The sequence below is a fragment of the Triticum aestivum genome, chromosome 6A, assembly GCF_018294505.1.
Source record: "Triticum aestivum cultivar Chinese Spring chromosome 6A, IWGSC CS RefSeq v2.1, whole genome shotgun sequence".
NCBI classification, from domain to species: domain Eukaryota; kingdom Viridiplantae; phylum Streptophyta; class Magnoliopsida; order Poales; family Poaceae; genus Triticum; species Triticum aestivum.
In genome coordinates, this window is record NC_057809.1 from 133,170,237 (window position 1) to 133,197,491 (window position 27,255).

General features: G+C 45.3%; 1 protein-coding gene across 1 annotated transcript; it reads right to left on the reverse strand.

The window, feature by feature from the left end:
• Nucleotides 1-16,520: 16,520 nt before the first annotated feature.
• Nucleotides 16,521-22,247, reverse strand: LOC123132489 (autophagy-related protein 11). Its single transcript, XM_044552292.1, has 5 exons — nt 20,674-22,247; nt 18,500-20,171; nt 18,174-18,391; nt 17,425-17,638; nt 16,521-17,141 (listed from the first exon to the last, which is right to left on the reverse strand). The coding sequence occupies exons 1-5, from the start codon at nt 21,636-21,638 to the stop codon at nt 16,779-16,781; spliced, it is 3,432 nt and encodes a 1,143-aa protein (XP_044408227.1). The 5' UTR covers nt 21,639-22,247; the 3' UTR covers nt 16,521-16,778.
• Nucleotides 22,248-27,255: the final 5,008 nt, after the last annotated feature.

The following is a 27,255-nucleotide window of genomic DNA, read 5'->3' on the forward strand; positions in this document are numbered from 1 at the left end:
AAATTGGCAATTCATGTTGTGGTTTTGGCGTAGGTAAGAAACGTTCTTGCTAGAAACCTATAGCAGCCACGTAAAAACTTGCAACAACAATTAGAGGACGTCTAACTTGTTTTTGCAGCAAGTGTTTTGTGATGTGATATGGCCAAAGATTGTGATGAATGATGAATGATATATGTGATGTATGAGATTGATCATGTTCTTGTAATAGGAATCACGACTTGCATGTCGATGGGTATGACAACCGGCAGGAGCCATAGGAGTTGTCTTTATTTATTTATGACCTGCGTGTCAATATAAACGTCATGTAATTACTTTACTTTATTGCTAAAGCGTTAGCCATAGTAGTAGAAGTAATAGATGACGAGACAACTTCAAGAAGACACGATGATGGAGATCATGATGATGGAGATCATGGTGTCATGCCGGTGACAACGATGATCATGGAGCCCCGAAGATGGAGATCAAAGGAGCAAATGATATTGGCCATATCATGTCACTATTTGATTGCATGTGATGTTTATCATGTTTTACATCTTATTTGCTTAGAACGACGGTAGCTTAAATAAGATGATCCCTCGTAATAATCTCAAGAAAGTGTTCCCCCTAACTGTGCACTGTTGCGAAGGTTCGTTGTTTCGAAGCACCACGTGATGATCGGGTGTGATAGATTCTAACATTCGAATACAACAGGTGTAAGACAGATTTACACACGCAATACACTTAGGTTGACTTGACGAGCCTAGCATGTACAGACATGGCCTCGGAACACAGAAGACCGAAAGGTCGAGCATGAGTCATATAGAAGATACGATCAACATGAAGATGTTCACCGATGTTGACTAGTCCGTCTCACATGATGATCGGACACGACCTAGTTAACTCGGATCATGTTATACTTAGATGACTGGAGGGATGTCTATCTAAGTGGGAGTTCATTGAATAATTTGATTAGATGAACTCAATTATCATGAACTTAGTCTAAAATATTTACAATATGTCTTGTAGATCAAATGGCCAATGTTGTCCTCAACTTCAACGCGTTCCTAGAGAAAACCAAGCTGAAAGACGATGGCAGCAACTATACGGACTGGGTCCGGAACCTGAGGATCATCCTCATAGCTGCCAAGAAAGATTATGTCCTAGAAGCACCGCTAGGTGACGCACCCGTCCCACAGAATCAAGACGTTATGAACGCTTGGCAGACACGTGCTGATGATTACTCCCTCGTTCAGTGCGGCATGCTTTACAGCTTAGAACTGGGGCTCCAAAAGCGTTTTGAGCGATGCGGAGCATATGAGATGTTCGAAGAGCTGAAAATGGTTTTCCAAGCTCATGCCCGAGTCGAGAGATATGAAGTCTCCGACAAGTCTTCAGCTGTAAGATGGAGGAAAATAGTTCTGTCAGTGAGCACATACTCAAAATGTCTGGGTTGCATAACCGCTTGACTCAGCTGGGAGTTAATCTCCCAGATGACGCGGTCATTGACAGAATCCTTCAGTCGCTCCCACCGAGCTACAAGAGCTTTGTGATGAACTTCAATATGCAGGGGATGGAAAAGACCATTCCTGAAGTATTTGCAATGCTGAAATCAACAGAGGTAGAAGTCAAAAAGGAACATCAAGTGTTGATGGTGAATAAAACCACTAAGTTCAAGAAAGGCAAGGGTAAGAAGAACTTCAAGAAGGACGGCAAGGGAGTTGCCGCGCCCGGTAAGCAAACTGCCGGGAAGAAGCCAAAGAATGGACCCAAGCCCGAGACTGAGTGTTTTTATTGCAAGGGAAGTGGTCACTGGAAGCGGAACTGCCCCAAATACTTAGCGGACAAGAAGGCCGGCATCACAAAAGGTATATGTGATATACATGTAATTGATGTGTACCTTACCAGTACTCGTAGTAGCTCCTGGGTATTTGATACCGGTGCGGTTGCTCACATTTGTAACTCAAAGCAGGAGCTGCGGAATAAGCGGAGACTGGCGAAGGACGAGGTGACGATGCGCGTTGGGAATGGTTCCAAGGTCGATGTGATCGCCATCGGCACGCTACCTCTACATTTACCTACGGGATTAGTTTTAAACCTCAATAATTGTTATTTAGTGCCAGCTTTGAGCATGAACATTGTTTCAGGATCTCGTTTAATTCAAGATGGCTACTCATTTAAATCCGAGAATAATGGTTGTTCTATTTATATGAGAGAGATGTTTTATGGTCATGCTCCGATGGTGAATGGTTTATTCTTAATGAATCTCAAGCGTAATGCTACACATATTCATAGTGTGAATACCAAAAGATGTAAGGTTGATAATGATAGTTCCACATACTTGTGGCACTGCCGCCTTGGTCACATAGGTGTCAAACGCATGAAGAAGCTCCATGCAGATGGACTTTTAGAGTCTCTTGATTACGAATCATTTGACACGTGCGAACCATGCCTCATGGGTAAGATGACCAAGACTCTGTTCTCAGGAACAATGGAGCGAGCAACCAACTTATTGGAAATCATACATGCAGATGTGTGCGGTCCAATGAGTGTTGAGGCTCGCGGTGGCTATCGGTATGTTCTCACCCTCACTGATGACTTGAGTAGATATGGGTATGTCTACTTAATGAAACACAAGTCTGAGACCTTTGAAAAGTTCAAGGAATTTCAGAGTGAGGTTGAGAATCAACGTGACAGGAAAATCAAGTTCTTGCGATCAGATCTTGGGGGAGAATACTTGAGTCACGAATTTGGCACACACTTAAGAAAATGTGGAATAGTTTCACAACTCACGCCGCCTGGAACACCTCAGCGTAATGGTGTGTCCGAACGTCGTAATCGCACTCTATTAGATATGGTGTGATCTATGATGTCTCTTACCGATTTGCCGCTATCATTTTGGGGCTATGCTTTAGAGACTGCCGCATTCACTTTAAATAGGGCTCCGTCGAAATCCGTTGAGACGACACCGTATGAATTATGGTTTGGGAAGAAACCTAAGCTGTCGTTTCTAAAAGTTTGGGGATGCGATGCTTATGTCAAGAAACTTCAACCTGAAAAGCTCGAACCCAAGTCGGAAAAATGCGTCTTCATAGGATACCCTAAAGAAACTATTGGGTATACCTTCTACCTCAGATCCGAAGGCAAGATCTGTTGGAAATATGCCCTAGAGGCAATAATAAAAGTATTATTATTATATTTCCTTGTTCATGATAATCGTTTATTATCCATGCTAGAATTGTATTGATAGGAAACTCAGATACATGTGTGAATACATAGACAACACCATGTCCCTAGTAAGCCTCTAGTTGACTAGCTTGTTAATCAATAGATGGTTACGGTTTCCTGACCATGGACATTGGATGTCGTTGATAACGGGATCACATCATTAGGAGAATGATGTGATGGACAAGACCCAATCCTAAGCCTAGCACAAGATCATGTAGTTCGTATGCTAAAGCTTTTCTAATGTCAAGTATCATTTCCTTAGACCATGAGATTGTGCAACTCCCGGATACCGTAGGAGTGCTTTGGGTGTGCCAAACGTCACAACGTAACATGGTGGCTATAAAGGTACACTACGGGTATCTATGAAAGTGTCTGTTGGGTTGGCACGAATCGAGATTGGGATTTTGTCACTCCGTGTAAACGGAGAGGTATCTCTGGGCCCACTCGGTAGGACATCATCATAATGTGCACAATGTGACCAAGGGGTTGATCACAGGATGATGTGTTACGGAACGAGTAAAGAGACTTGCGGGTAACGAGATTGAACAAGGTATCGGTATACCGACGATCGAATCTCGGGCAAGTACCATACCGCTAGACAAAGGGAATTGTATACGGGATTGATTGAGTCCTTGACATCGTGGTTCATCCGATGAGATCATCGTGGAACATGTGGGAGCCAACATGGGTATCCAGATCCCGCTGTTGGTTATTGACCGGAGAACATCTCGGTCATGACTACATGTCTCCCGAACCCGTAGGGTCTACACACTTAAGGTTCAATGACGCTAGGGTTATAAAGGAAGTTTGTATGTGGTTACCGAATGTTGTTCGGAGTCCCGGATGAGATCCCGGACGTCACGAGGAGTTCCGGAATGGTCCGGAGGTAAAGATTTATATATAGGAAGTCCTGTTTCGGCCATCGGGACAAGTTTCGGGGTCATCGGTATTGTACCGGGACCACCGGAAGGGTCCCGGGGGCCCACCGGGTGGGGCCACCTGCCCTGGGGGCCACATGGGCTGTAGGGGGTGCGCCTTGGCCTACATGGGCCAAGGGCACCAGCCCCTAGAGGCCCATGCGCCAAGATATAGGAAAAAGGGGAGAGTCCTAAAGGGGGAAGGCACCTCCGAGGTGCCTTGGGGAGGATGGACTCCTCCCCCCCTCTTAGCCGCACCCCTTCCTTGGAGGAAGGGGCAAGGCTGCGCCTCCCCCCTCTCCCCCGCCCCTATATATAGTGGAGGGGAGGGAGGGCATCCATACCTGAGCCCTTGGCGCCTCCCTCCCTCCCGTGACACCTCCTCCTCTCCCGTAGGTGCTTGGCGAAGCCCTGCAGGATTGCCACGCTCCTCCATCACCACCACGCCGTTGTGCTGCTGCTGGATGGAGTCTTCCTCAACCTCTCCCTCTCTCCTTGCTGGATCAAGGCGTGGGAGACATCGTCGAGCTGTACGTGTGTTGAACGCGGAGGTGCCGTCCGTTCGGCACTAGGATCATCGGTGATCTGAATCACGACGAGTACGACTCCATCAACCCCGTTCACTTGAACGCTTCCGCTTAGCGATCTACAAGGGTATGTAGATGCACTCTCCTTCCCCTCGTTGCTGGTTTCTCCATAGATAGATCTTGGTGACGCGTAGGAAAATTTTGAATTTCTGCTACGTTCCCCAACAGTGGCATCATGAGCTAGGTCTATTGCGTAGATTCTTTGCACGAGTAGAACACAAAGTAGTTGTGGGTGTCGATATTGTTCAATATGCTTGCCGTTACTAGTCTTATATTGATTCGGCGGCATCGTGGGATGAAGCGGCCCGGACCAACCTTACACGTACGCTTACGTGAGACCGGTTCCACCGACAAACATGCACTAGTTGCATAAGGTGGCTGGCGGGTGTCTGTCTCTCCCACTTTAGTCGGATCGGATTCGATGAAAAGGGTCCTTATGAAGGGTAAATAGCAATTGGCATATCACGTTGTGGTTCATGCGTAGGTAAGAAACGTTCTTGCTAGAAACCCATAGCAGCCACGTAAAACATGCAAACAACAATTAGAGGACGTCTAACTTGTTTTTGCAGGGTATGCTATGTGATGTGATATGGCCAAAAAGGATGTGATGAATGATATATGTGATGTATGAGATTGATCATGTTCTTGTAATAGGAATCACGACTTGCATGTCGATGAGTATGACAACCGGCAGGAGCCATAGGAGTTGTCTTTATTTATTTGTGACCTGCGTGTCAACTTAAACGTCATGTAATTACTTTACTTTATTGCTAACCGTTAGCCATAGTAGTAGAAGTAATAGTTGGCAAGGCAACTTCATGAAGACACGATGATGGAGATCATGATGATGGAGATCATGGTGTCATGCCGGTGACGATGATGATCATGGAGCCCCGAAGATGGAGATCAAAAGGAGCAAAGTGATGATGGCCATATCATGTCACTATTTGATTGTATGTGATGTTTATCATGTTTATACATCTTATTTGCTTAGAACGACGGTAGTAAATAAGATGATCCCTTACAACAATTTCAAGAAGTGTTCTCCCCTAACTGTGCACCGTTGCGACAGTTCGTGTTTCGAAGCACCACGTGATGATCGGGTGTTAGATTCTAACGTTCACATACAATGGGTGTAAGACAGATTTACACACGCGAAACACTTAGGGTTAACTTGACGAGCCTAGCATGTACAGACATGGCCTCGGAACACGGAGACCGAAAGGTCGAACATGAGTCGTATAGAAGATACGATCAACATGAAGATGTTCACCGATGATGACTAGTCCGTCTCACGTGATGATCGGACACGGCCTAGTTTGACTCGGATCATGTAATCACTTAGATGACTAGAGGGATGTCTATCTGAGTGGGAGTTCATAAGATGAACTTAATTATCCTGAACATAGTCAAAAGGTTTTTGCAAATTATGTCGTAGCTCACGCTATAGTTCTACTGTTTAGATATGTTCCTAGAGAAAAATTAGTTGAAAGTTGATAGTAGCAATTATGCGGACTAGGTCCGTAAACTGAGGATTGTCCTCATTGCTTCATAGAAGGCTTATGTCCTTAATGCACCGCTCAGTGTGCTGAACCTCAAACGTTGTTTGTGGTTGTTGCGAACATCTGACATACACGTTTTGATAACTACGTGATAGTTCAGTTAAACGGTTTAGAGTTGAGGCACCAAAGACGTTTTTGAAACATCGCGAAACATATGAGATGTTTTGAGGGCTGAAATTGGGATTTCAGGCTCGTGCCCATGTCAAGAGGTATAAGACCTCCGATGACTTTCTTAACCTGCAAACTAAGGAGAAAAGCTCAATTGTTGAGCTTGTGCTCAGATTGTCTGAGTACAACAATCATTTGAATCGAGTGGGAGTTGATCTTCCAGATAAGACAGTGATGGTTCTCCAAAGTCATTGCCACCAAGCTGTTAGAGCTTCGTGATGAACTATAACATATCAGGGATAGATATGATGATCCTTGAGGTATTCGCGATATTTGACACCGCGAAAGTAGAAATCAAGAAGGAGCATCAATTGTTGATGGTTGGTGAAACCACTAGTTTCAAGAAGGGCAAGGGCAAGAAGGGATACTTCATGAAACGGCAAATCAGCTGCTGCTCTAGTGAAGAAACCCAAGGTAAAACCCAAACCCGAGACTAAGTGCTTCTGCAATAAGGGGAACAACCACTAGAGCGGAATTACCCTAGATACTTGGTAGATAAGAAGGCTGGCAAGGTCGATAGAAGTATATTGGATATACATTGTGTTAATGTGTACTTTGCTAGTACTCCTAGTAGCACCAGGGTATTAGATACCGGTTCGGTTGCTAAGTGTTAGTAACTCGAAACAAAAGGCTACGGAATAAACGGAGACTAGCTAAAGGTGAGCTGACGATATGTGTTGGAAGTTTTTCCAAGCTTGATATGATCAAGCATCGCACGCTCCCTCTACCAAAGAGATTGGTGTTAAACCTAAATAATTGTTATTTGGTGTTTGCGTTGAGCATAGACATGATTGGATTACGTCTATCGCAATACGGTTATTCATTTAAGGAGAATAATGGTTACTCTGTTTATTTGAATAATACCTTCAATGGTCTTACACCTAAAATGAATGGTTTATTAAATCTCGATCGTAGTGATACACATGTTCATGCCAAAAGATAGTAATGATAGTACCACCTACTTGTGGCACTGCCACGTAAGTCATATCGGTATAAAACGCATGAAGAAGCTCCATATTGATGGATCTTTGGGCTCACTCGTTTTTTTTAGACATGCGAACCATGTCTATTGGTGTATATGCATGAAGAAACTCCATGCAAATGGACCGTTTTGACTCACTTGATTTTGAATCACTTGGGACATGCAAATCATACCACATGGGCAAGATGACTGAAAAGCCTCATTTTCAGTAAGATGGAACAAGATAGCAACTTGTTGGAAGTAACACATTTTGATGTGTGCAGTCCAATGAGTGCTGAGGCATGCAGTGAATATCGTTATGTTCTTACTTCACAGATGATTCGAGTAGATGTTGAGTATATTTACTTGATGAATCACGAGTCTGAATTATTGAAAGGTTCAAGTAATTTCAGTGTGAAGTTGAAAGATCGTCGTGACAAGAGGATAAAAGATCTATGATATGATCATAGAGATGAATATCTGAATCACGAGTTTGGCACAGAATTAAGACATTGTGGAAATTGTTTCACAACTGATACAGCCTGGAACACCATAGTGTGATGGTGTGTCCAAACGTCATAGTTACACCCTATTGGATATGGTGCATACCATGATGTCTCTTAGCGAGTTACCACTATCGTTCATGGGTTAGGCATTAGAGACAACCACATTCACTTTAAATAGGGCACCACATAATTTCGTTGAGACGACACCGTATGAACTATGGTTTGGAGAAACCTAAGTTGCCGTTTCTTGAAAGTTTGGGGCTGCGACGCTTATGTGAAAAGGTTTCAGGTTGATAAGCTCGAACCCAAAGCAGATAAAATGCATCTTCATAGGACACCCAAAACAGTTGAGTATACCTCCTAATTCAGATCCGAAAGCAATAGGGATTGTTTCTTGAATCGGGTCCTTTTTCGAGGAAAGGTTTCTCTCGAAAAGTTGAGTGGGAGGATGGTGGAGACTTGATGAGGTTATTGAACCGTCACTTCAACAAGTGTGTAGCAGGGCACAGGAAGTTGTTCCTATGGCATGTACACCAACTGAAGTGGAAGCTTATGATAGTGATCATGAAACTTCGGATCGAGTCACTACCAAACCTCGTGGGATGACAAGGATGCGTACTACTTCAGAGTGGTACGTAATCCTGTCTTGGAAGTCATGTTGCTAGACAACAATGAACCTACGAGCTATGGAGAAGCGATGGTGGGCCCGGATTCCGATAAATGGCTCAAGGCCATAAAACCCGAGAGAGGATCCATGTGTGAAAACAAAGTGTAGACTTTGGAAGAACTACTTGATGGTCGTAAGGCTGTTAGGTACATATGGATTTTGAAAGAAAGACAGACAATGATGGTAAGTGTCACCATTGAGAAAGCTCGACTTGTCGTTAAGATGTTTTTCGACAAGTTCAAGGAGTTGACTACGATGAGACTTTCTCACTCGTAGCGATGCTAAGAGTCTGTTGGAATTATATTAGCAATTACTGCATTATTTATGAAATCTTGCAGATAGGATGTCAAAACATTGTTTCCTCGACGATTCTTGAGGAAAGGTTGTATGTGATACAACCAGAAGGTTTTGTCTATCCCGAAATATGCTAATAAGTATGCAAAGCTCCAGCAATCCTTCTGAGGACTGGAGTGAGCATCTCGGAGTTGGAATGTATGCTTTGATGATGATCAAAGATTTTGGGTGTATACAAAGTTTATGAGAAACTTGTATTTCCAAAGAAGTGAGTGGGAGCACTATGGAATTTCTGATGAGTATATGTTGTTGACATATTAATGATCAGAAATGACGTAGAATTTCTGGAAAGCATATAGGTTTATTTGGAAAGTGTTTTCAATGGAAAACCTGGATTAAGCTACTTGAACATTGAGCATCAAGATCTATAAGGATAGATCAAAACGCTTAATAGTACTTTCAAATGAGCACATGTCTTGACGTGATCTTGAAGGTGTTCAAGATGGATCAGTCAAAGAAGGAGTTCTTGCCTGAGTTGTAAGGTATGAAGTTAAGACTTAAAGCTCGACCATGGCAGAATAGAGAGAAAGGAACGAAGGTCGTCCCCTATGCTTTAGACGTAGGCTCTACAATATGCTATGCTGTGTACCGCACCGAAAGTGTGCCTTGCCATGAGTCAGTCAAGGGGTACAAGAGTGATCCATGAATGGATCATAGGACAGCGGTCAAAGTTATCCTTAGTAACTAGTGGACTAAGGAATTTTCTCGGTTATGAAGGTGATAAAGAGTTCGACGTAAAGAGTTACGACGATGCAAGCTTAACACCTATCCGGATAGCTCTGAGTAGAGATACCGGATACGTATAATGGAGCAACAATTTAGAATAGCTCCAAGTGGAACAGTTATTTGGAATGGCTACAAATAGAACGTGGTAGCTACATCTAGGAGATGACATAGAGATTTGTAAAGCACACACGGATCTGAAAGGTTCAGACCCGTTGACTAAAACCTCTCTCACAAGCAACATGATCAAACCCAAAACTCTTTGGATGTTAGTCACATGGTGATGTGACCTGTCAGTGTTAATCACATGGTGATGTGAACTAGATTATTGACTCTAGTGCAAGTGGGAGACTGTTGGAAATATGCCCTAGAGGCAATAATAAAAGTATTATTATTATATTTCCTTGTTCATGATAATCGTTTATTATCCATGCTAGAATTGTATTGATAGGAAACTCAGATACATGTGTGGATACATAGACAACACCATGTCCCTAGTAAGCCTCTAGTTGACTAGCTTGTTAATCAATAGATGGTTACGGTTTCCTGAACATGGACATTGGATGTCGTTGATAACGGGATCACATCATTAGGAGAATGATGTGATGGACAAGACCCAATCCTAAGCCTAACACAAGATCATGTAGTTCGTATGCTAAAGCTTTTCTAATGTCAAGTATCATTTCCTTAGACCATGAGATTGTGCAACTCCCGGATACCGTAGGAGTGCTTTGGGTGTGCCAAACGTCACAACGTAACATGGTGGCTATAAAGGTACACTACGGGTATCTCTGAAAGTGTCTGTTGGGTTGGCACGAATCGAGATTGGGATTTTGTCACTCCGTGTAAACGGAGAGGTATCTCTGGGCCCACTCGGTAGGACATCATCATAATGTGCACAATGTGACCAAGGGGTTGATCACGGGATGATGTGTTACGGAACGAGTAAAGAGACTTGCCGGTAACGAGATTGAACAAGGTATCGGTATACCGACGATCGAATCTCGGGCAAGTACCATACCGCTAGACAAAGGGAATTGTATACGGGATTGATTGAGTCCTTGACATCGTGGTTCATCCGATGAGATCATCGTGGAACATGTGGGAGCCAACATGGGTATCCAGATCCCGCTGTTGGTTATTGACCGGAGAACATCTCGGTCATGACTACATGTCTCCCGAACCCGTAGGGTCTACACACTTAAGGTTCGATGACGCTAGGGTTATAAAGGAAGTTTGTATGTGGTTACCGAATGTTGTTCGGAGTCCCGGATGAGATCCCGGACGTCACGAGGAGTTCCGGAATGGTCCGGAGGTAAAGATTTATATATAGGAAGTCCTGTTTCGGCCATCGGGACAAGTTTCGGGGTCATCGGTATTGTACCGGGACCACCGGAAGGGTCCCGGGGGCCCACCGGGTGGGGCCACCTGCCCTGGGGGCCACATGGGCTGTAGGGGGTGCGCCTTGGCCTACATGGGCCAAGGGCACCAGCCCCTAGAGGCCCATGCGCCAAGATATAGGAAAATGGGGAGAGTCCTAAAGGGGGAAGGCACCTCCGAGGTGCCTTGGGGAGGATGGACTCCTCCCCCCCTCTTAGCCGCACCCCTTCCTTGGAGGAAGGGGCAAGGCTGCGCCTCCCCCCTCTCCCCTGCCCCTATATATAGTGGAGGGGAGGGAGGGCATCCACACCTGAGCCCTTGGCGCCTCCCTCCCTCCCGTGACACCTCCTCCTCTCCCGTAGGTGCTTGGCGAAGCCCTGCAGGATTGCCACGCTCCTCCATCACCACCACGCCGTTGTGCTGCTGCTGGATGGAGTCTTCCTCAACCTCTCCCTCTCTCCTTGCTGGATCAAGGCGTGGGAGACATCGTCGAGCTGTACGTGTGTTGAACGCGGAGGTGCCGTCCGTTCGGCACTAGGATCATCGGTGATCTGAATCACGACGAGTACGACTCCATCAACCCCGTTCACTTGAACGCTTCCGCTTAGCGATCTACAAGGGTATGTAGATGCACTCTCCTTCCCCTCGTTGCTAGTCTCTCCATAGATAGATCTTGGTGACACGTAGGAAAATTTTGAATTTCTGCTACGTTCCCCAACAAGATCTTTGTTGCCAAGAATGGATCCTTTCTAGAGAAAGAGTTTCTCTCGAAAGAAATAAGTGGGAGGAAGGTAGAACTTTATGAAGTATTACCTCTTGAACCGGTAAGTGGCGCAGCTCAAGAAAATGTTCTTGAGGTGCCTGCACCGACTAGAGAGGAAGTTGATGATGATCATGAAACTTCAGATCAAGTTGCTACTAAACTTCGTAGGTCCACAAGGACACGTTCCGCACCAGAGTGGTACGGCAACCCTGTCTTGGAAATCATGTTTTTAGACAACGGTAAACCTTCGAACTATGAAGAAGCGATGGCGGGCCCGGATTCCGACAAATGGCTGGAAGCCATGAAATCCGAGATAGGATCCATGTATGAAAACGAAGTATGGACTTTGACTGACTTGCCCGTTGATCGGCGAGCCATAGAAAATAAATGGATCTTTAAGAAGAAGACAGACGCGGATGGTAATGTGACCATCTATAAAGCTCAGCTTGTCGCTAAGGGTTATCGACAAGTTCAAGGGGTTGACTACGATGAGACTTTCTCACCCGTAGCGAAGCTGAAATCCGTCCGAATCATGTTAGCAATTGCCGCATTCTATGATTATGAGATATGGCAAATGGACGTCAAAACGGCATTCCTTAATGGTTTCCTTAAGGAAGAATTGTATATGATGCAGCCGGAAGGTTTTTACGATCCTAAGAATGCTGACAAGGTGTGCAAGCTCTAACGCTCGATTTATGGGCTGGTGCAAGCATCTCGGAGTTGGAACATTCGCTTTGATGAGATGATCAAAGCGTTTGGGTTTATGCAGACTTATGGAGAAGCCTGCATTTACAAGAAAGTGAGTGGGAGCTCTATAGCATTTCTCATATTGTATGTAGATGACATACTGTTGATGGGAAATGATATAGAATACTTGGAAAGCATAAAGGCCTACTTGAACAAGTGTTTTTCAATGAAGGACCTTGGAGAAGCTGCTTATATATTAGGCATCAAGATCTATAGAGATAGATCGAGACGCCTCATTGGTCTTTCACAGAGTACGTACCTTGACAAGATATTGAAGAAGTTCAAAATGGATCAGTCAAAGAAGGGGTTCTTGCCTGTATTGCAAGGTACGAGATTGAGCATGGCTCAATGCCCGACCACGGCGGAAGATAGAGAAAAGATGAGTGTCGTCCCCTATGCCTCGGCCATAGGGTCTATCATGTATGCTATGTTGTGTACCAGACCTGATGTAAACCTTGCCGTGAGTTTGGTAGGAAGGTACCAAAGTAATCCCGGCATGGAACACTGGACAGCGGTCAAGAATATTCTGAAGTACCTGAAAAGGACCAAGGAAATGTTTCTCGTTTATGGAGGTGACGAAGAGCTCGTCATAAAGGGTTACGTCGATGCTAGCTTCGACACAGATCTGGATGACTCTAAGTCACAAACCGGATACGTGTATATTTTGAATGGTGGGGCAGTAAGCTGGTGCAGTTGCAAGCAAAGCGTTGTGGCGGGATCTACATGTGAAGCGGAGTACATGGCAGCCTCGGAGGCAGCACACAAAGCAGTCTAGGTGAAGGAGTTCATTACCGACCTAGGAGTCATACCCAATGCGTCGGGCCCGATGACTCTCTTCTGTGACAACACTGGAGCTATTGCCCTTGCCAAGGAGCCCAGGTTTCACAGGAAGACCAGGCATATCAAGCGTCGCTTCAACTCCATTCGTGAAAGTGTTCAAAATGGAGACATAGAGATTTGTAAAGTACATACGGACCTAAATGTAGCAGATCCGTTGACTAAACCTCTCCCTAGAGCAAAACATGATCAACACCAGAATTCCATGGGTGTTCGATTCATCACAATGTAACTAGATGATTGACTCTAGTGCAAGTGGGAGACTGTTGGAAATATGCCCTAGAGGCAATAATAAAATGATTATTATATTTCCTTATTCATGATAATTGTCTATTATTCATGCTATAATTGTATTATCCGGAAATCGTAATACATGTGTGAATACATAGACCACAATGTGTCCCTAGTGAGCCTCTAGTTGACTAGCTCGTTGATCAACAAATAGTCATGGTTTCCTGGCTATGGACATGGGGATGTCATTGATAACGAGATCACATCATTAGGAGAATGATGTGATGGACAAGACCCAAACCTAAGCATAGCACAAAGATCGTGTAGTTCATTTGCTGTAGCTTTTCTGAATGTCAAGTATCATTTCCTTAGACCATGAGAATTGTGCAACTCCCGGATACCGTAGGAGTGCTTTGGGTATGCCAAACGTCACAAGGTAACTGGGTGAATATAAAGGTACATTACAGGTATCTCCGAAAGTGTCTGTTGGGTTGGCACGAATCGAGACTGGGATTTGTCACTCCGTATGACGGAGAGGTATCTCTGGGCCCACTCGGTAATGCATCATCATAATGAGCTCAATGTGATCAAGTGGTTGATCACGGGATCATGCATTACGATACGAGTAAAGTGACTTGCCGGTAACGAGACTGAACAAGGTATTGGGATATCGACGATCGAGTCTCGGACAAGTAACGTACCGATTGACAAAGGGAATTGAATACGGGATTGATTAAGTCCTCGACATCGTGGTTCATCCGATGAGATCATCGAGGAGCATGTGGGAGCCAACATGGGTATCCAGATCCCGCTGTTGGTTATTGGCCGGAGAGCCGTCTCGGTCATGTCTACGTGTCTCCCAAACCCGTAGGGTCTACACAATTAAGGTTCGGTGATGCTAGGGTTGTAGAGATATGAGTATGCAGTAATTCGAAAGTTGTTCGGAGTCCCGGATGAGATCCTGGACGTCACGAGGAGTTCCGGAATGGTCCGGAGGTGAAGAATTATATATAGGAAGTGTAGTTTCGGCCATCGGGAAAGATTCGGGGTCACCGGTATTGTACCGAGACCACCGGATGGGTCCCGGGGGTCCACCGGGTGGGGCCACCCATCCCGGAGGGCCCCATGGGCTGAAGTGGGGAGGGGAACCAGCCCATAGTGGGCTGGTGCGCCCCCCTTGGGCCCCCATGCGCCTAGGGTTGGAAACCCTAGGGTGGGGGGCGCCTCCACTTGCCTTGGGGGGCACTCCACCCCCCTTGGCCGCCCCCCCCCCCCAAGGAGATCCCATCTCCTAGGGCCGGCGCCCCCCCCCAGGGGGCCTATATAAAGGAGGGGAGGGAGGGCAGCCGCACCTGAAGTCCTGGTGCCTCCCTCTCCCCTGCTACACCTCTCCCTCTCGCAGAAACTCGGCAAAGCCCTGCTGCGATCACTGCTGCATCCGCCACCACGCCGTCGTGCTGCTGGATCTTCATCAACCTCTCCTTCCCCCTTGCTGGATCAAGAAGGAGAAAACGTCATCCGCTCCGTACGTGTGTTGAACGCGGAGGTGCCGTCCGTTCGGCACTTGGTCATCGGTGATTTGGATCACGGCGAGTACGACTCCATCATCCCCGTTCTCTTGAACGCTTCCGCTCGCGATCTACAAGGGTATATAGATGCACTCTTCTCTCGTTGCTAGTTGACTCCATAGATTGATCTTGGTGAAACGTAGGAAATTTTTTTGTTTACTGCTACGATCCCCAACAATGTGCATGTTTGAGTCAAGTTGAGTGACTGCATTTCCATATTTTCGAAGTTCTAGCATCAAATTGAACATCCAGTGCAAGTTCTATAATTGGCCGTGATATTACCTCTGTGAACTATCTATGAATCGTCTTTTTTATCTATTTTTAATCTATGCATATGTTTCTTTTATATTTGTTCGGAGTGCATATGTTGTTTGTGCGAGAGCGTTTTTTTTGCAGCGGCTGCTAGAGCGGCTCACGCGCCCTAAAATTTGCAGCGGCCGCTGGAGCAAACGCAGCCCACCGCGCAAAAATAGACGCTCCGCGAGCTGTAAACGTGTTGGAGATGCTCTAAGGAATCATCCTTTTCTGAGTCCGGACTCGTCTGCACCCGTGTTGAATAAAAAATCAAAACAAATACTAGAATTTTTTAAAAATTCCAAAAAATTTCTCATAGTAGACAATTTGGTGCGTGAAGTCTGGCCCAATTTTCAAATAATTTGGACAACTGAGCAACTCTCGGCAAGAAAGACAAATTCAGGGTATGTAAAAAAGTTTACTGTTCACGTACTGTTTGACTCGATTTTGTCTTTTTGCTGAGAGTTATTCATATGTCCAAATAAGCTAATTTTTGGAGCGAACCTTACGCAATAAATTGTCTACCATGGGAAAAAGAACTGGATTTTTTTTTGAATATTTCTAGTATTTTTTTATTTTATTTTTCTGATCGGGTGCAGATGAGCTGGCACCGAATCGCTGTTCACTTCTTATTGTAATATCAGCATATAGATTATCTTTTGCCAGGGCCGGCTCCCTTGACTTGCTTCTTAGTAGATGTTCAAGAGGAAGTAGTTTGCAAAAGCAGGCAAGAAAACCAAATTCAAGTTGGCCAAGATTACAATTTGGGCTAGCATGGTATTAGGACCGATTTTCTTGATTTTATCACTCATTATGGGCATGCGTTCAGAGAATACAAACAGGGATTTACAAACAAAAAAGAAGACAAAAAAGAATTCATTGTCACTTTCTTTTCTGTTGTGTGAAAGATAAAAGTCTTTACGCGAGAGCAATAGAGGATGGGATACATCTATCTCTTCTAAGCAACCTCTTCTGAATTCTTAAGACCATTCTTGCAGTCGGATACCATGCTCAAGAGGAAATAGTGTTGGGAACCAGCAGTACACAGGGATAAAACAAAAGTGGAAGAATGTCACTATTATTCAGTCTCCTTGAACGAACCAAGCTGATAATAACAGCAGTGGCCGAGTCATATTTACACAGGAATCCGAGCATTATGTACACAAGGCAGCAAGCAAACGCAGACGAAGCAACTGAGCAAAGCCATAAATAAACTTTAAACAAGTGGCTGTATATTTACAGTTGAGGTTTTTTTTCTCCCTTCATTTCAGCAGCCATGACTAGGCAGGATCAGGAAGGCGTTATTGCTTCAACGAGCAGTGGCAGCAGTGTCAGGCAGCATCGCCACCGTCACCACGAAGTACTCGCGGCCTGCCGGCAGGCCATAGGGGTTGCTGTTCAGCGCGGACCGCCGATGGCCGCCAGGGCGCGGCGAGGCTTCGTTCTGGTCGGTGTGCTTTACCGCGCGCCGCTCAATGTGCACGATCTGGCCGATTATGTAGGCGGGCTGCCGAGGAAGGTGGGGCTCCGTGAACAGGGCCACCGACTCCTCGGAGAGGTAGTAGTTCGACCGGCTCCGGTTGATCGCCTCGTAGTGCCCAGCAGGGTTCCGGACAAACACCGCAAGCTCGTGGACGTCGAAATGCCCAACCGATATCTTCTCCTTGCTGGCCTGTTGAAACAGTTTTGAAGCACACGCTACACCTTACTTGCTCGTTACCGCAAATTAACAGTACAAGAGATTAACTCATACAAATTCAGTCAGGTCTAACTTTATAATAGATTTCAAATCCACAGCATGCCTGTTAATACTCACTCATGTTCACGAGTCATGTTATGTCATTACTTTTGGGTAGTTCATTATTTTACCAAATTCAAGGTTTGTCTGATTTTTTATGAGTATCTTACCAACGAAAATATTCACATTCTATGATTAGAGAAGCTGAATTCCGTACCTGTTTTTCCAGTTGAAATTTACTATATAGATTGTTGACCAGTGTTTTCTTCTCCTCCAACTCTTTTATAAGAATCCCATGTGCTGCTTCCACCCTTGAGTAGCGTTCTATCAGCTCCTCACTCTGCCGTGACAGGAAACTAACCTTGTCCGCAAGGATCTTAATGCATTGCTGGAACTGAGTGGTAGAATCAGCTTCATCCTTCTTTACAGAACTGGAACAAAACAAGCCATTACAAAGGGGCCAGCAAGTACAGAACAACACTTAGATATCTCTTTCAGTAGGAAAAGGATCAAAGCCAAGGACATTAAAAACAAACATATCTCTAGGTTAGTAACTAGTAATATAAAAATTGGCAAAAATAACTAATTCTCTGGAGGCACTGACTATGATTTTAACACCAGATTCTAAAATACGATGTGCTTGACATTATCCCTCCGACAATTCATTTTCTCCCTAGGAGCAGATACACTTTTGTAATGAAATACTCAAATCCTTTGGCCAAGAACAGCAAATGTCTCTTTAGTCTCACATCAAGACACTAACACAAAATACAACAATCTGCACCTGCTTCCAATAAATGATTTACATTCAGTTGGATTATTCATTAGTTCTAAAGAAAGCCCAATCATCATGCATTGCTGATAAATCAGATATGTGTACCACAATGAGCTTGAAATGATACACACTGAGCAGTCAGTATACATATAACTTGACACAAATTAACGCAAATGAGAGAAACATGATACCTTGCTAAGGAGAGGGCTAAAGTTCGCAGAGAGTCTGCAAAGCCAGACATGCCCGGTGCGGTGACACAATTATTTAGTCTTTCAAACAGACCATGTATCCTCAGAGCAGATGACCTCAAAGCATCATACTCAACAGCCCTTCTATCAGCGGAACATTTGTTGGTACGAGCCTCTTCCCTTGCCTCATGCAAGCAGTTTTCCAGGTGCGCACAATTAATCTGTATCAAGATTTATAAAATACAAAATAAGTAATGTTGCTTTATGTAAGCATGGAAGGAATACTTCAATTTGCAGAAAGCAGGTGAAGATTAATCTGTATATCTTACCTGAGACTCGTCAAGTAGAACACGAGCATTTTCAAGTTCTTCCTTAAGAGAGTTAACTTCGCCCATCACAGAGCTAAGTTTACTTTCTGCCTCATCCAACTGTTTTGATTTTTTATCTATTGTGTTTTGCAACTCTGACACAAAGAGCTCGTTATTCCTAAACTCCAAAGTATGATGTTCATTGGTTTTGGAGTTTAAGATGCCAAGAGGACCTTCTACAGGAATATCCGAAGTATCCACCATAGTGAGGTGAGTCAACATCTGCCCTTCCTTATCAATATTGACAACCTTATGTTCATTATCACGTGAAAATTCTGCCATGGGAGCATCCAGATTACCGCATCCTGCTGAGTTAAGTAATTGCAAGTTCAGTGCGCCTGAAACGTCAGTCATATTCTCATCACCACCTTCTGTTTGTTTAGATGGCTGTTCAGATGTTGATGATGTCTCATCCATGGCCACACTTGATTCGTCACGCAGATGGGTTTGCCTACCTCCATCCAGGTTGCAGTCATTACCTTTGAATGTAGAAAGAAGGAAATCTGATGCGCTTTTGCTTCCTGAAACCATTTGCCCGTGTATGTACTGATTCGCTAATTGTTCCTCAAGCTCCTGTATACGCTTTTCAAAGGACAAGCACTGCTCCTGCTTTGCTTTCAACACTGACTGAAGCTGGTTGGCATATTCATCCTTCGCGGAAAGTGCCTGAGCTGTTTTCTCTCTTGCATTTCTCAACACATTATCATTCTGCCCTTCATCAATAGATTCATGTGCGTATTCAGCACCAAAAGTGCAGAGAACTGCAATTGCAGAAGCGAGCTCTGCTTTTAATCTGGCGTTCTCCACTTCTAATACACTAGTCCCTGTTATATCAACAGTATCACAGCCCCCAAAAAAATCCTGGGAATCCATTTGGCCATCAGTATTCAGACTGTTTTGTTCGGCGTTAGTGAAATTTCCAGTGGTACTAGAATCACTTGATGAAGACTTATGTTGCTGTGACCTCTCAGGTTTCGAAAGAGACCCCACTAAAGACCGGGGGGCGAGCTTTTCCAGATCATCAACATCAATTGGAAGTAGATCGCAATCAAACGGTGCAATGTTTACATCACACTGGCTAGGTGAACCAAACAGCCCCATGGAACCCATGATTTCTCCTCGAATGTACTTACGCCATGTACGAAGGAAAACCTCGCGTCTCCTTATCTCCACTTCACGCTCTGCTGCTAGTTTTTCAGCAAGCTGTCCAGCCAAGCCAGTATACAGCTTGAAAGAATGCCTTCTTCGCACGACCTCGGCAAGACAAGCCTTGTATGCATGGCCCAAGCCACCCAGTAGTTTCAGATAAGAAAATTCTTTGTCTCGACTATCTATTGCCTCTTCGTATAAAATGAACTGACTCATCATCATGTCCTTGATATCAATTTGAGCAGATTTGACCCCTTTCACGCAAACATGTACTAGAGTATTTGTTTCGTTTTTCTTGGTCTTGCATTTCTGAAGCAAGTTTGTAAGCATGCGATCAAACTTACGTACGCTGGGCAAATTATCCTTTTCATGTACCTCATAGATACGACCAACTGCTGAAACTGCATCATGAGGTCGGACAGAAGCGGACAGCTGGCTCCTTGAGCATTCATCAACAAGCTTCTTTGATGTATCCACGTCTTTACTGCAGAACATAAGAGTTCTCAGAATATAGTGTGAAAGAATCATGTTTCAATTATGGCACAAAAGATGGATAATAAATATAGTAGTTACCAGATTAATTAAGACTCAGGATAAGAAACTGTTGTGTGGTAGTGGTACCATAAGTTCATAGCATATAAAGACCAGATAACATATCCCAATAAACTGTTATCCCTTCATTCAGATAAGTGCCGATCTCGCTTGTTACACTGTTAACATATTACTAATGCAAATCATAAGAACTTAGAAACTTTTTGGTAGAACCAACATATTTTCTACACAATAAAATGGCAATCCATTGTTTACTCCACCATGCAAAACCATTTTCCAGCGTTTTGTAAGTAGTTTAATTACCAGCAACTCAAATTCAAGCCAATCTACATGGTAGTCAACTAGTCATTAACTCAAGGTCAGTAATAGTTCTCCTGAAGTACGCACAGAAAAGCAACAACTAGTTAAATATATGGTCATTGCTTCAGTCTAACCTTAGAGACTGCATGATGCTCTTCTGGTCACCGATGACTCTATGATGCTCCTTTATCAGTGCCTCCAGATCCTTCCATGCACTCGAGCTCATAGAGTTCAACAAGCTCTCCACCCTCCTCTTTAACTCCTGAAATTTTGCCTTCAGCGGCGAGACAAAATCCTCAAAACCCCTCTGTGAGCTTAAGTACTCATCTGCCAGCTTCCTCAATCTATTCTCATCCATAAGGTCCAGCAAGCACCGTCTGCCCTCACACTGAAGGTGTGGATGCAACTTAATAGCACGCAACCTCTGCACATCTCTCTCGAAGGTTGACAGAACTTCGTCGTATCCACGGTGCTGCTGAGCAAAGGACCGCATGAAATTTGAATAGCGCATTGAGGGCTTGCGGAATGCTTGCTCCAGGTTGCTCCTAGCCATGTCCAGAGCACGCTCCTGCACCTGCCACTCCCGCAGCAGCCTCCTGCACACCTCGTACTTGGCCACGCTAGATTGGTACAGCGCGTTGGCCACCTGGAAGTCATACCTGAACCTGACTTCGTAAGACACCAGCGCCTTCAAGGCCGGGTCAGCAGACACCTCCAGTGCGGTGTCCTGCGGCCGGGGCGGCGGCGGAATCGATGGCTCAGGGATGTCGATAGACTCCGGCGCCGGTGGCGGCGCGTCGGCATGGAGGCGAGCCTTGTTGTAGAGGAAGACCTCGCGGTCGTCGCGGGGGAGGTTGTAGTGGGCGAGGTGGTTGGCGCCGTCGAGGGGGATGTTGCCGCAGAGGAGGAGCTGGTCGGCGGGCGGGACGCCGCAGACGTGCTCGATGGCGCGCTGGATGGCCTCGACCCGCGTGCCGCCCCCGCACTCGAACTCCATGCTGTGGCCGTTCTCCGCCACGTGCACCATCAGCTTCTGCCCCAGCGCCGCGCCCTCCGCGCCGGCGCTGCCGCCCGCCGTCACCGCCGACCCGGAACTCATCTTCCCGGACAAGTTCCCCTCCACCAGATTTTGCTGTACTTTTTTTTCCCTGCTTTCCTTTTCTGCCTCGCGCCCCTTCAGATTAAAAATCTGCGGTTCTACCACGCCACCAAACGGCACGGAGTCGTAGCCCAGGCACCAAATCCTCAATCTCTCGGCGCCCAGTCGCGCACGAAGCCCGCGGCCTGCCTTCCCACCGATCGCGCGCACCCAATCTCCGACCCGTGCGGCGGGAAGGCGGCGGCTCCCTTGGAAATTCCGGCGAGAGACGGGGGCTCCTGGGTGGGATCGACGTGTCTCGCCCCCAATTCGGCCGGTTCACCAACCCCGCACGGATTTGGGCTGGGGATGGATAGCTTTCGGGGTTTCCCACCCTCCCTTGCGGGCGGACGGAAGCGACCTCCTCCAACCCAAATCTGAGTCCTCCCGGGGTACGACTCCGGCTCCGGCTGCGTTTGATTCGGTCGCGGAGGTTGGGGGCGGAGACGAGACGAGATGAGTTGGGATTTTCTTTCTCCCCTGCTTGGGAAGGATTGGGCAGTGGCGTCAGGAAGGAAGACGAGCAGACGAGGGAGGGGGAGAACAAAAAGGGAAAGTTTACAGGGGGCGGATGAAAGAGTGGGGTATGCTGCCGTGTGGGAGTACAATGTTGCGGGGTGTTTCGCGGAGGGGTCCTTCTCGGTTCCGCTAATTGACGTGGTGTGAATTATTGGAGGAGAGAGAGCTTTTTTTTTGCATTGGAGGAGAGAGAGCTTGCTTCTCTCGCAAGGGTAGAACCGGTGGCCGGTAGCAAGGATAGTACATTGTATATTTAATTAATATAATTATTAACAAAAAAAACGTGTCTAGATGTACGTATCTGTATATATAGATAATCTGAGTTGATTAATTCGGACCGAAGGTAATATGTAATACTCTTTGTCAGATGTATCTATAAGTATTTTTGTCACATGATCATTTTTTTCTATTTTGCCCACATGATCTTAGATTAGATGATCATGGTCAGCTCAGTTGGTCCTCACTGTGGGGAAAATTGTTAGCATGTCCTAATTTTGTTCGAAGCTACAAGCAGCATGTACATGTACATGATCTACGTGGTGTATGCGAGGTCATGTGTGAGTGTGAGTCCCTCTATTATTGTGTGATGGTATCCACGCAGATGCTACAAGTCTCACAGGGTATATCCCGTTGGAAATATTATCCTGATTAGACTAATCCATGAGTAATAAGTATGGCAAATAAGATATGCATTTTATATCGATACCTAAGCATGTGAGCACGTACAGTACATAAAACCAAAATATCTATAAACAATATATATACGACCAGCATATGAACGAGCAAGTAGGGGATGAACGAGTCATACCCTTCGGTTGCCCAGGCCAACGTGGCGGCTGTAGCCTCGGTATCGGTCGAGGCCTTCTTCTTGGCGACTTCGTCGTCAGCCATGGAGTCGATGCAGGAGAAGTAGTGGAGGCAGAGGCAGACGGAGACAGGAGCGGGTTGGGAGCAGTCGCGTCGAGACGCTCCCCAAAAACCTTATTGTCATTCTCCGGGCAGAATCTCGAACGACGGGGTTCTGGAGGCACCTGCTCTTCCAACCAACCGTGCACACGGTCGTCGGGATGGGATCGTCGGAAGCAGCACACTGAGAGGAACAGTAGATAACGGGTAGGATTGTGCAAGAAGGAAGGAGTGAACTGAGTTACGATTCACTCCACTCGCCACCGTCTGTAGATGGGCCTGGGCTCAGGCCCACAACCGAGTCCACGTATAGCCCACAGTCCAACGTCTTGGACAGTGGCGACTCGTCAATTAATTCGAGATTAATTAACCATTCCTGACCGGCAAAAATAAATTTCGGCCTAGCTCATTCCTGCAAGCCGCGGTGCACGTGTGTCGTGACGAGCCGAGGCGAGGCAGGCGGCGAAGGAGGAGGAACGCGCGTGTATAACTCCTTTTCCCAAGCTCTCAACGGCATGTGGTAGAGCAACTCTTATAAAGGGGTCTCACTCTCACTCCACTAGCAGTATACCCCCGTCTCAGAATAAGTGTCTCAACTTTGTACTAACTTTAGTACAAAGTTATACTAAGCTTGATACACTTATTTTGGAACCGAGGGAGTACTAAACTTTCCATCATTTGCCATGCACCTAAATGGACCTTATAGATTATCCAGGGATTATTGTCTTATACGGGTCTAAGCCCATCTACAATCCAACAATCCCCCACCAGATCTCAAGGCACATAAATTTGTCAGCGGTTCCAAATAATATTTGATATGCCAGAATTTTCAGTGGAGACTGTTAAGTTGAACTTCCACCTAGAGCAACATGATTAGACCTCTTCATAACTGAACAATGGACCATGCCTTGAATTGTCAGTTTGGCGTGCAGATGTTTCGCCAATTGTCGTCCAGTACGTGGCTACCGAAGGTAAATCCCACGGGTGGAGCATATTAGTCACACTCATGCCCTGTTCACGAGCTTCCTATAGATTACCCAATCTCATAGAGACGCCAGATCCGAATTAAAATACACCAATCGCATGTTTCCGAATTAAAATACACCAATCGCATGTGTAACCGTGACCGTCTGTTTTCGAGTGAGTTCAAGAAAAGAACACAGTGGGGTTATGTTTTTACTCTTGTACTCGAAGTTAGCCACCATACAATGCTTAGTACTTGTTGCAACCTCACAACTTATCCATTCCATACCCATTAAGCTTTGCTAGTCTTGATACCCATGGTAATGGGATTGCTGAGTCCTCATGACTCGCAGATTACTACAACAACAAATGCAGGTACAGGTAATGCGATGATTCGACGTGAGAGCGATGCTTGCTTGTTTTGTGGTTCTTCTTCTTCGATCAAGGGCTAGGTTCCTAGTCGGCATCCTGGACTAGCAGGGTGGATGTCGCTAGTGTTTTTCATTTGATTTCATCCGTAGTCGGATGCTGCTCTGTATGATGTTTGATGTATTAATGTGCCAATTGTATGCCTTTGTCTGTATCCCCATTTGAGTTGTATATGGTACGATGTAATGATATCCACCTTGTAAAAGCGTCTTCAATATGCGGCTCTATCCTTGGTGGGACCTTCGAGTTCCTCTCGGATAGGATCGATCGCATATTGGGCGTCACTGGTGCAGAGACCTGCTATGCAGACGGTTTTCAACCCCTTTCCGCGACGGCACTTGGAACCATCGCCAAGTGAGTGTGGGCGATAGGGGGCCCTTCCCACGCGACCCATAAACCGTCGGGGATAGGCCCTCCTGGCACACAAAATGAGTTCGTGTGCGATCTGGCGAGGCATCGAAACCCAATCATTTCCGTTTGTATGTACATCCCACACGGCGAATCCCAGAAAAACATTTTCGTTCGTATGTATATCGCACACAGTTTTTTGTGTAGAAATATTTATGCAAGGTGGCCTAACGCAAACAGTTCTCTGCCGGAAGCCGTGTGTGATTGTTAATTGATCAAACACGCCTACTTTCTAGGAACTGTGTGGGTTGTTAGAGTTCATCGTCCACGGTGTTGTCTGAGTAACTGTCTGCAATAGAAAACCCCAATAAGCAGGGTAATTACCCTATTATTGATAATCAGTGTAGTAATCAAATTGATATTTCTCATAAAACACACTAGATATTTCATATCCGTATAACTGCAACCCGGATTTCATAATCGAATTACATCAGATAGCTTCGGCACTCGGTTATGCCATTACACAATAGCACCAGGTTTCACATGAAACATCGAAAACCTTTGGAAAGTAGCATCATACACGATAAATAGACAGATGAATCTCATCTGGGAAACTGCAGAAACGGAAGGCAAATATTGAGCCTTCAGTGATGTTGAATGTCCTTGCGACTTTAGGCCAGTGGCTATGGATAATTGTCCGCCCAACCTTCATCCTCTTCAGGAAGACTTCAATATTGTACCATGGGTGTTGAATGAATACCTTCCTCGCCTCTTGACCATGCAGGTGGTTTGAGAGGTAATCATCGGTGAACTACTTTGAAAAGTACTAAAAACAAAGATATGCATAAACCGCTGTTATAGATTTTGAAATGGCGCAAGGGGTAAAAACAAGGTAAAAGAGTTAGTACCATCCTATAGTTGACTGATGTCTTCTTCATTGTGCAAACAAAGATCTTGTTGTTATTTGTCAAAAGTTTCTTCGTACTAACAATCTTCTGAGTTTCTTGACTTGACTAATGATACGTCTCCGTCGTATCTATAATTTTTTATTGTTCCATGCCAATATTATACAATTTTCATATACTTTTGGCAACTTTTTATACTATTTTTGGGACTAACATATTGATCCAGTGCCCAGTGCCAGTTCCTGTGCCATGGGAGCCAAGGACCAAAGGGGAAACCCTTCTCCCATCTAGGGAGAAGGTCGAGGAAGAAGAAGAAGGGGCCCCTCTCCCCCTCTCTCTCAGTGGCGCCGGAACACCGCCGGGACCATCATCGTGTGACAGCGATCTACACCAACACCTCCGTCATATTCACCAACATCTTCATCACCTTCCCCCATCTATCTATAGCGGCCCACTCTCCCGCAACCCATTGTACCCTCTAGTTGAACATGGTGCTTTATGCTTCATATTATTATCCAATGATGTGTTGCCATCCTATGATGTCTGAGTAGATTTTCGTTGTCCCATCGGTAATTGGTGAATTGCTATGATTGGTTTAATTTGCTTGTGGTTATGTTGCTATCCTTTGGCGCCCATCATATGAGCGCGCGTGTGGATCACACCATAGGGTTAGTTGTATGTTGATAGGACTATGTATTGGAGGGCAAGAATGATAGAAGCTTCAACCTAGCATAGAAATTGATGCATACGGGATTGAAGGGGGACCAATATATCTTAATGCTATGGTTGGGTTTTACCTTAATGAACGTTAATAGTTGCGGATGCTTGCTAATAGTTCCAATCATAAGTGCATAGAATTCCAAGTCAGAGATGACATGCTAGCAGTAGCCTCTCCCACATAAAACTTGCTATCAGTCTAGTAAAGCAGTCAATTGCTTAGGGACAATTTCGCAACTCCTACCATCACTTTTCCACACTCGTTATACTAACTTTATTGCTTCTTTACCTAAAACAGCCCCTAGTTTTTATTTACGTGCTCTTTTTATTCTTGCAAACCTATCCTGTTACACCTACAAAGTACTTCTAGTTTCATACTTGTTCTAGATAAAGCGAACGTTAAGCGTGCGTAGAGTTGTATCGGTGGTCGATAGAACTTGAGGGAATATTTGTTCTACATTTAGCTTCTCATTGGGTTCGACACTCTTACTTATCGAAAGAGGCTACAATTGGTCCCCTATACTTGTGGGTTATCAACTGATATTCATGGACATCTCATTTCCCCATATGCAAAACGGGTCGGACAGTGGGTCTAAGCCTATGACAGCAGGACCTACATGTGCAAGACCAAATTGTAAGAAACCTAAATATTAGAATGATTCCTGCAACTGCACAATAATGTGCTATTAGCGAAAGGACCATGCATGAGCATACCTCGATGGTAAACCGCAGTTTCTCCCATTGTTTTCCTGCAACACACATAAGGAAGATCTTGATCAGGTTAACTGAGA

Bases quoted from the DNA above. Each gene is read 5' to 3' on its own strand.
- LOC123132489 (XM_044552292.1), bottom strand. From the start codon at position 21,638: ATGAGTTCCGGGTCGGCGGTGACGGCGGGCGGCAGCGCCGGCGCGGAG. The intron at 18,392-18,499 runs GTAAGATATACA...ATCTTGATACAG, and splicing joins TTCTACTTGACGAGTCTCAG to ATTAATTGTGCGCACCTGGA. The intron at 17,142-17,424 runs GTACGGAATTCA...CTGTTTCAACAG, and splicing joins AATTTCAACTGGAAAAACAG to GCCAGCAAGGAGAAGATATC.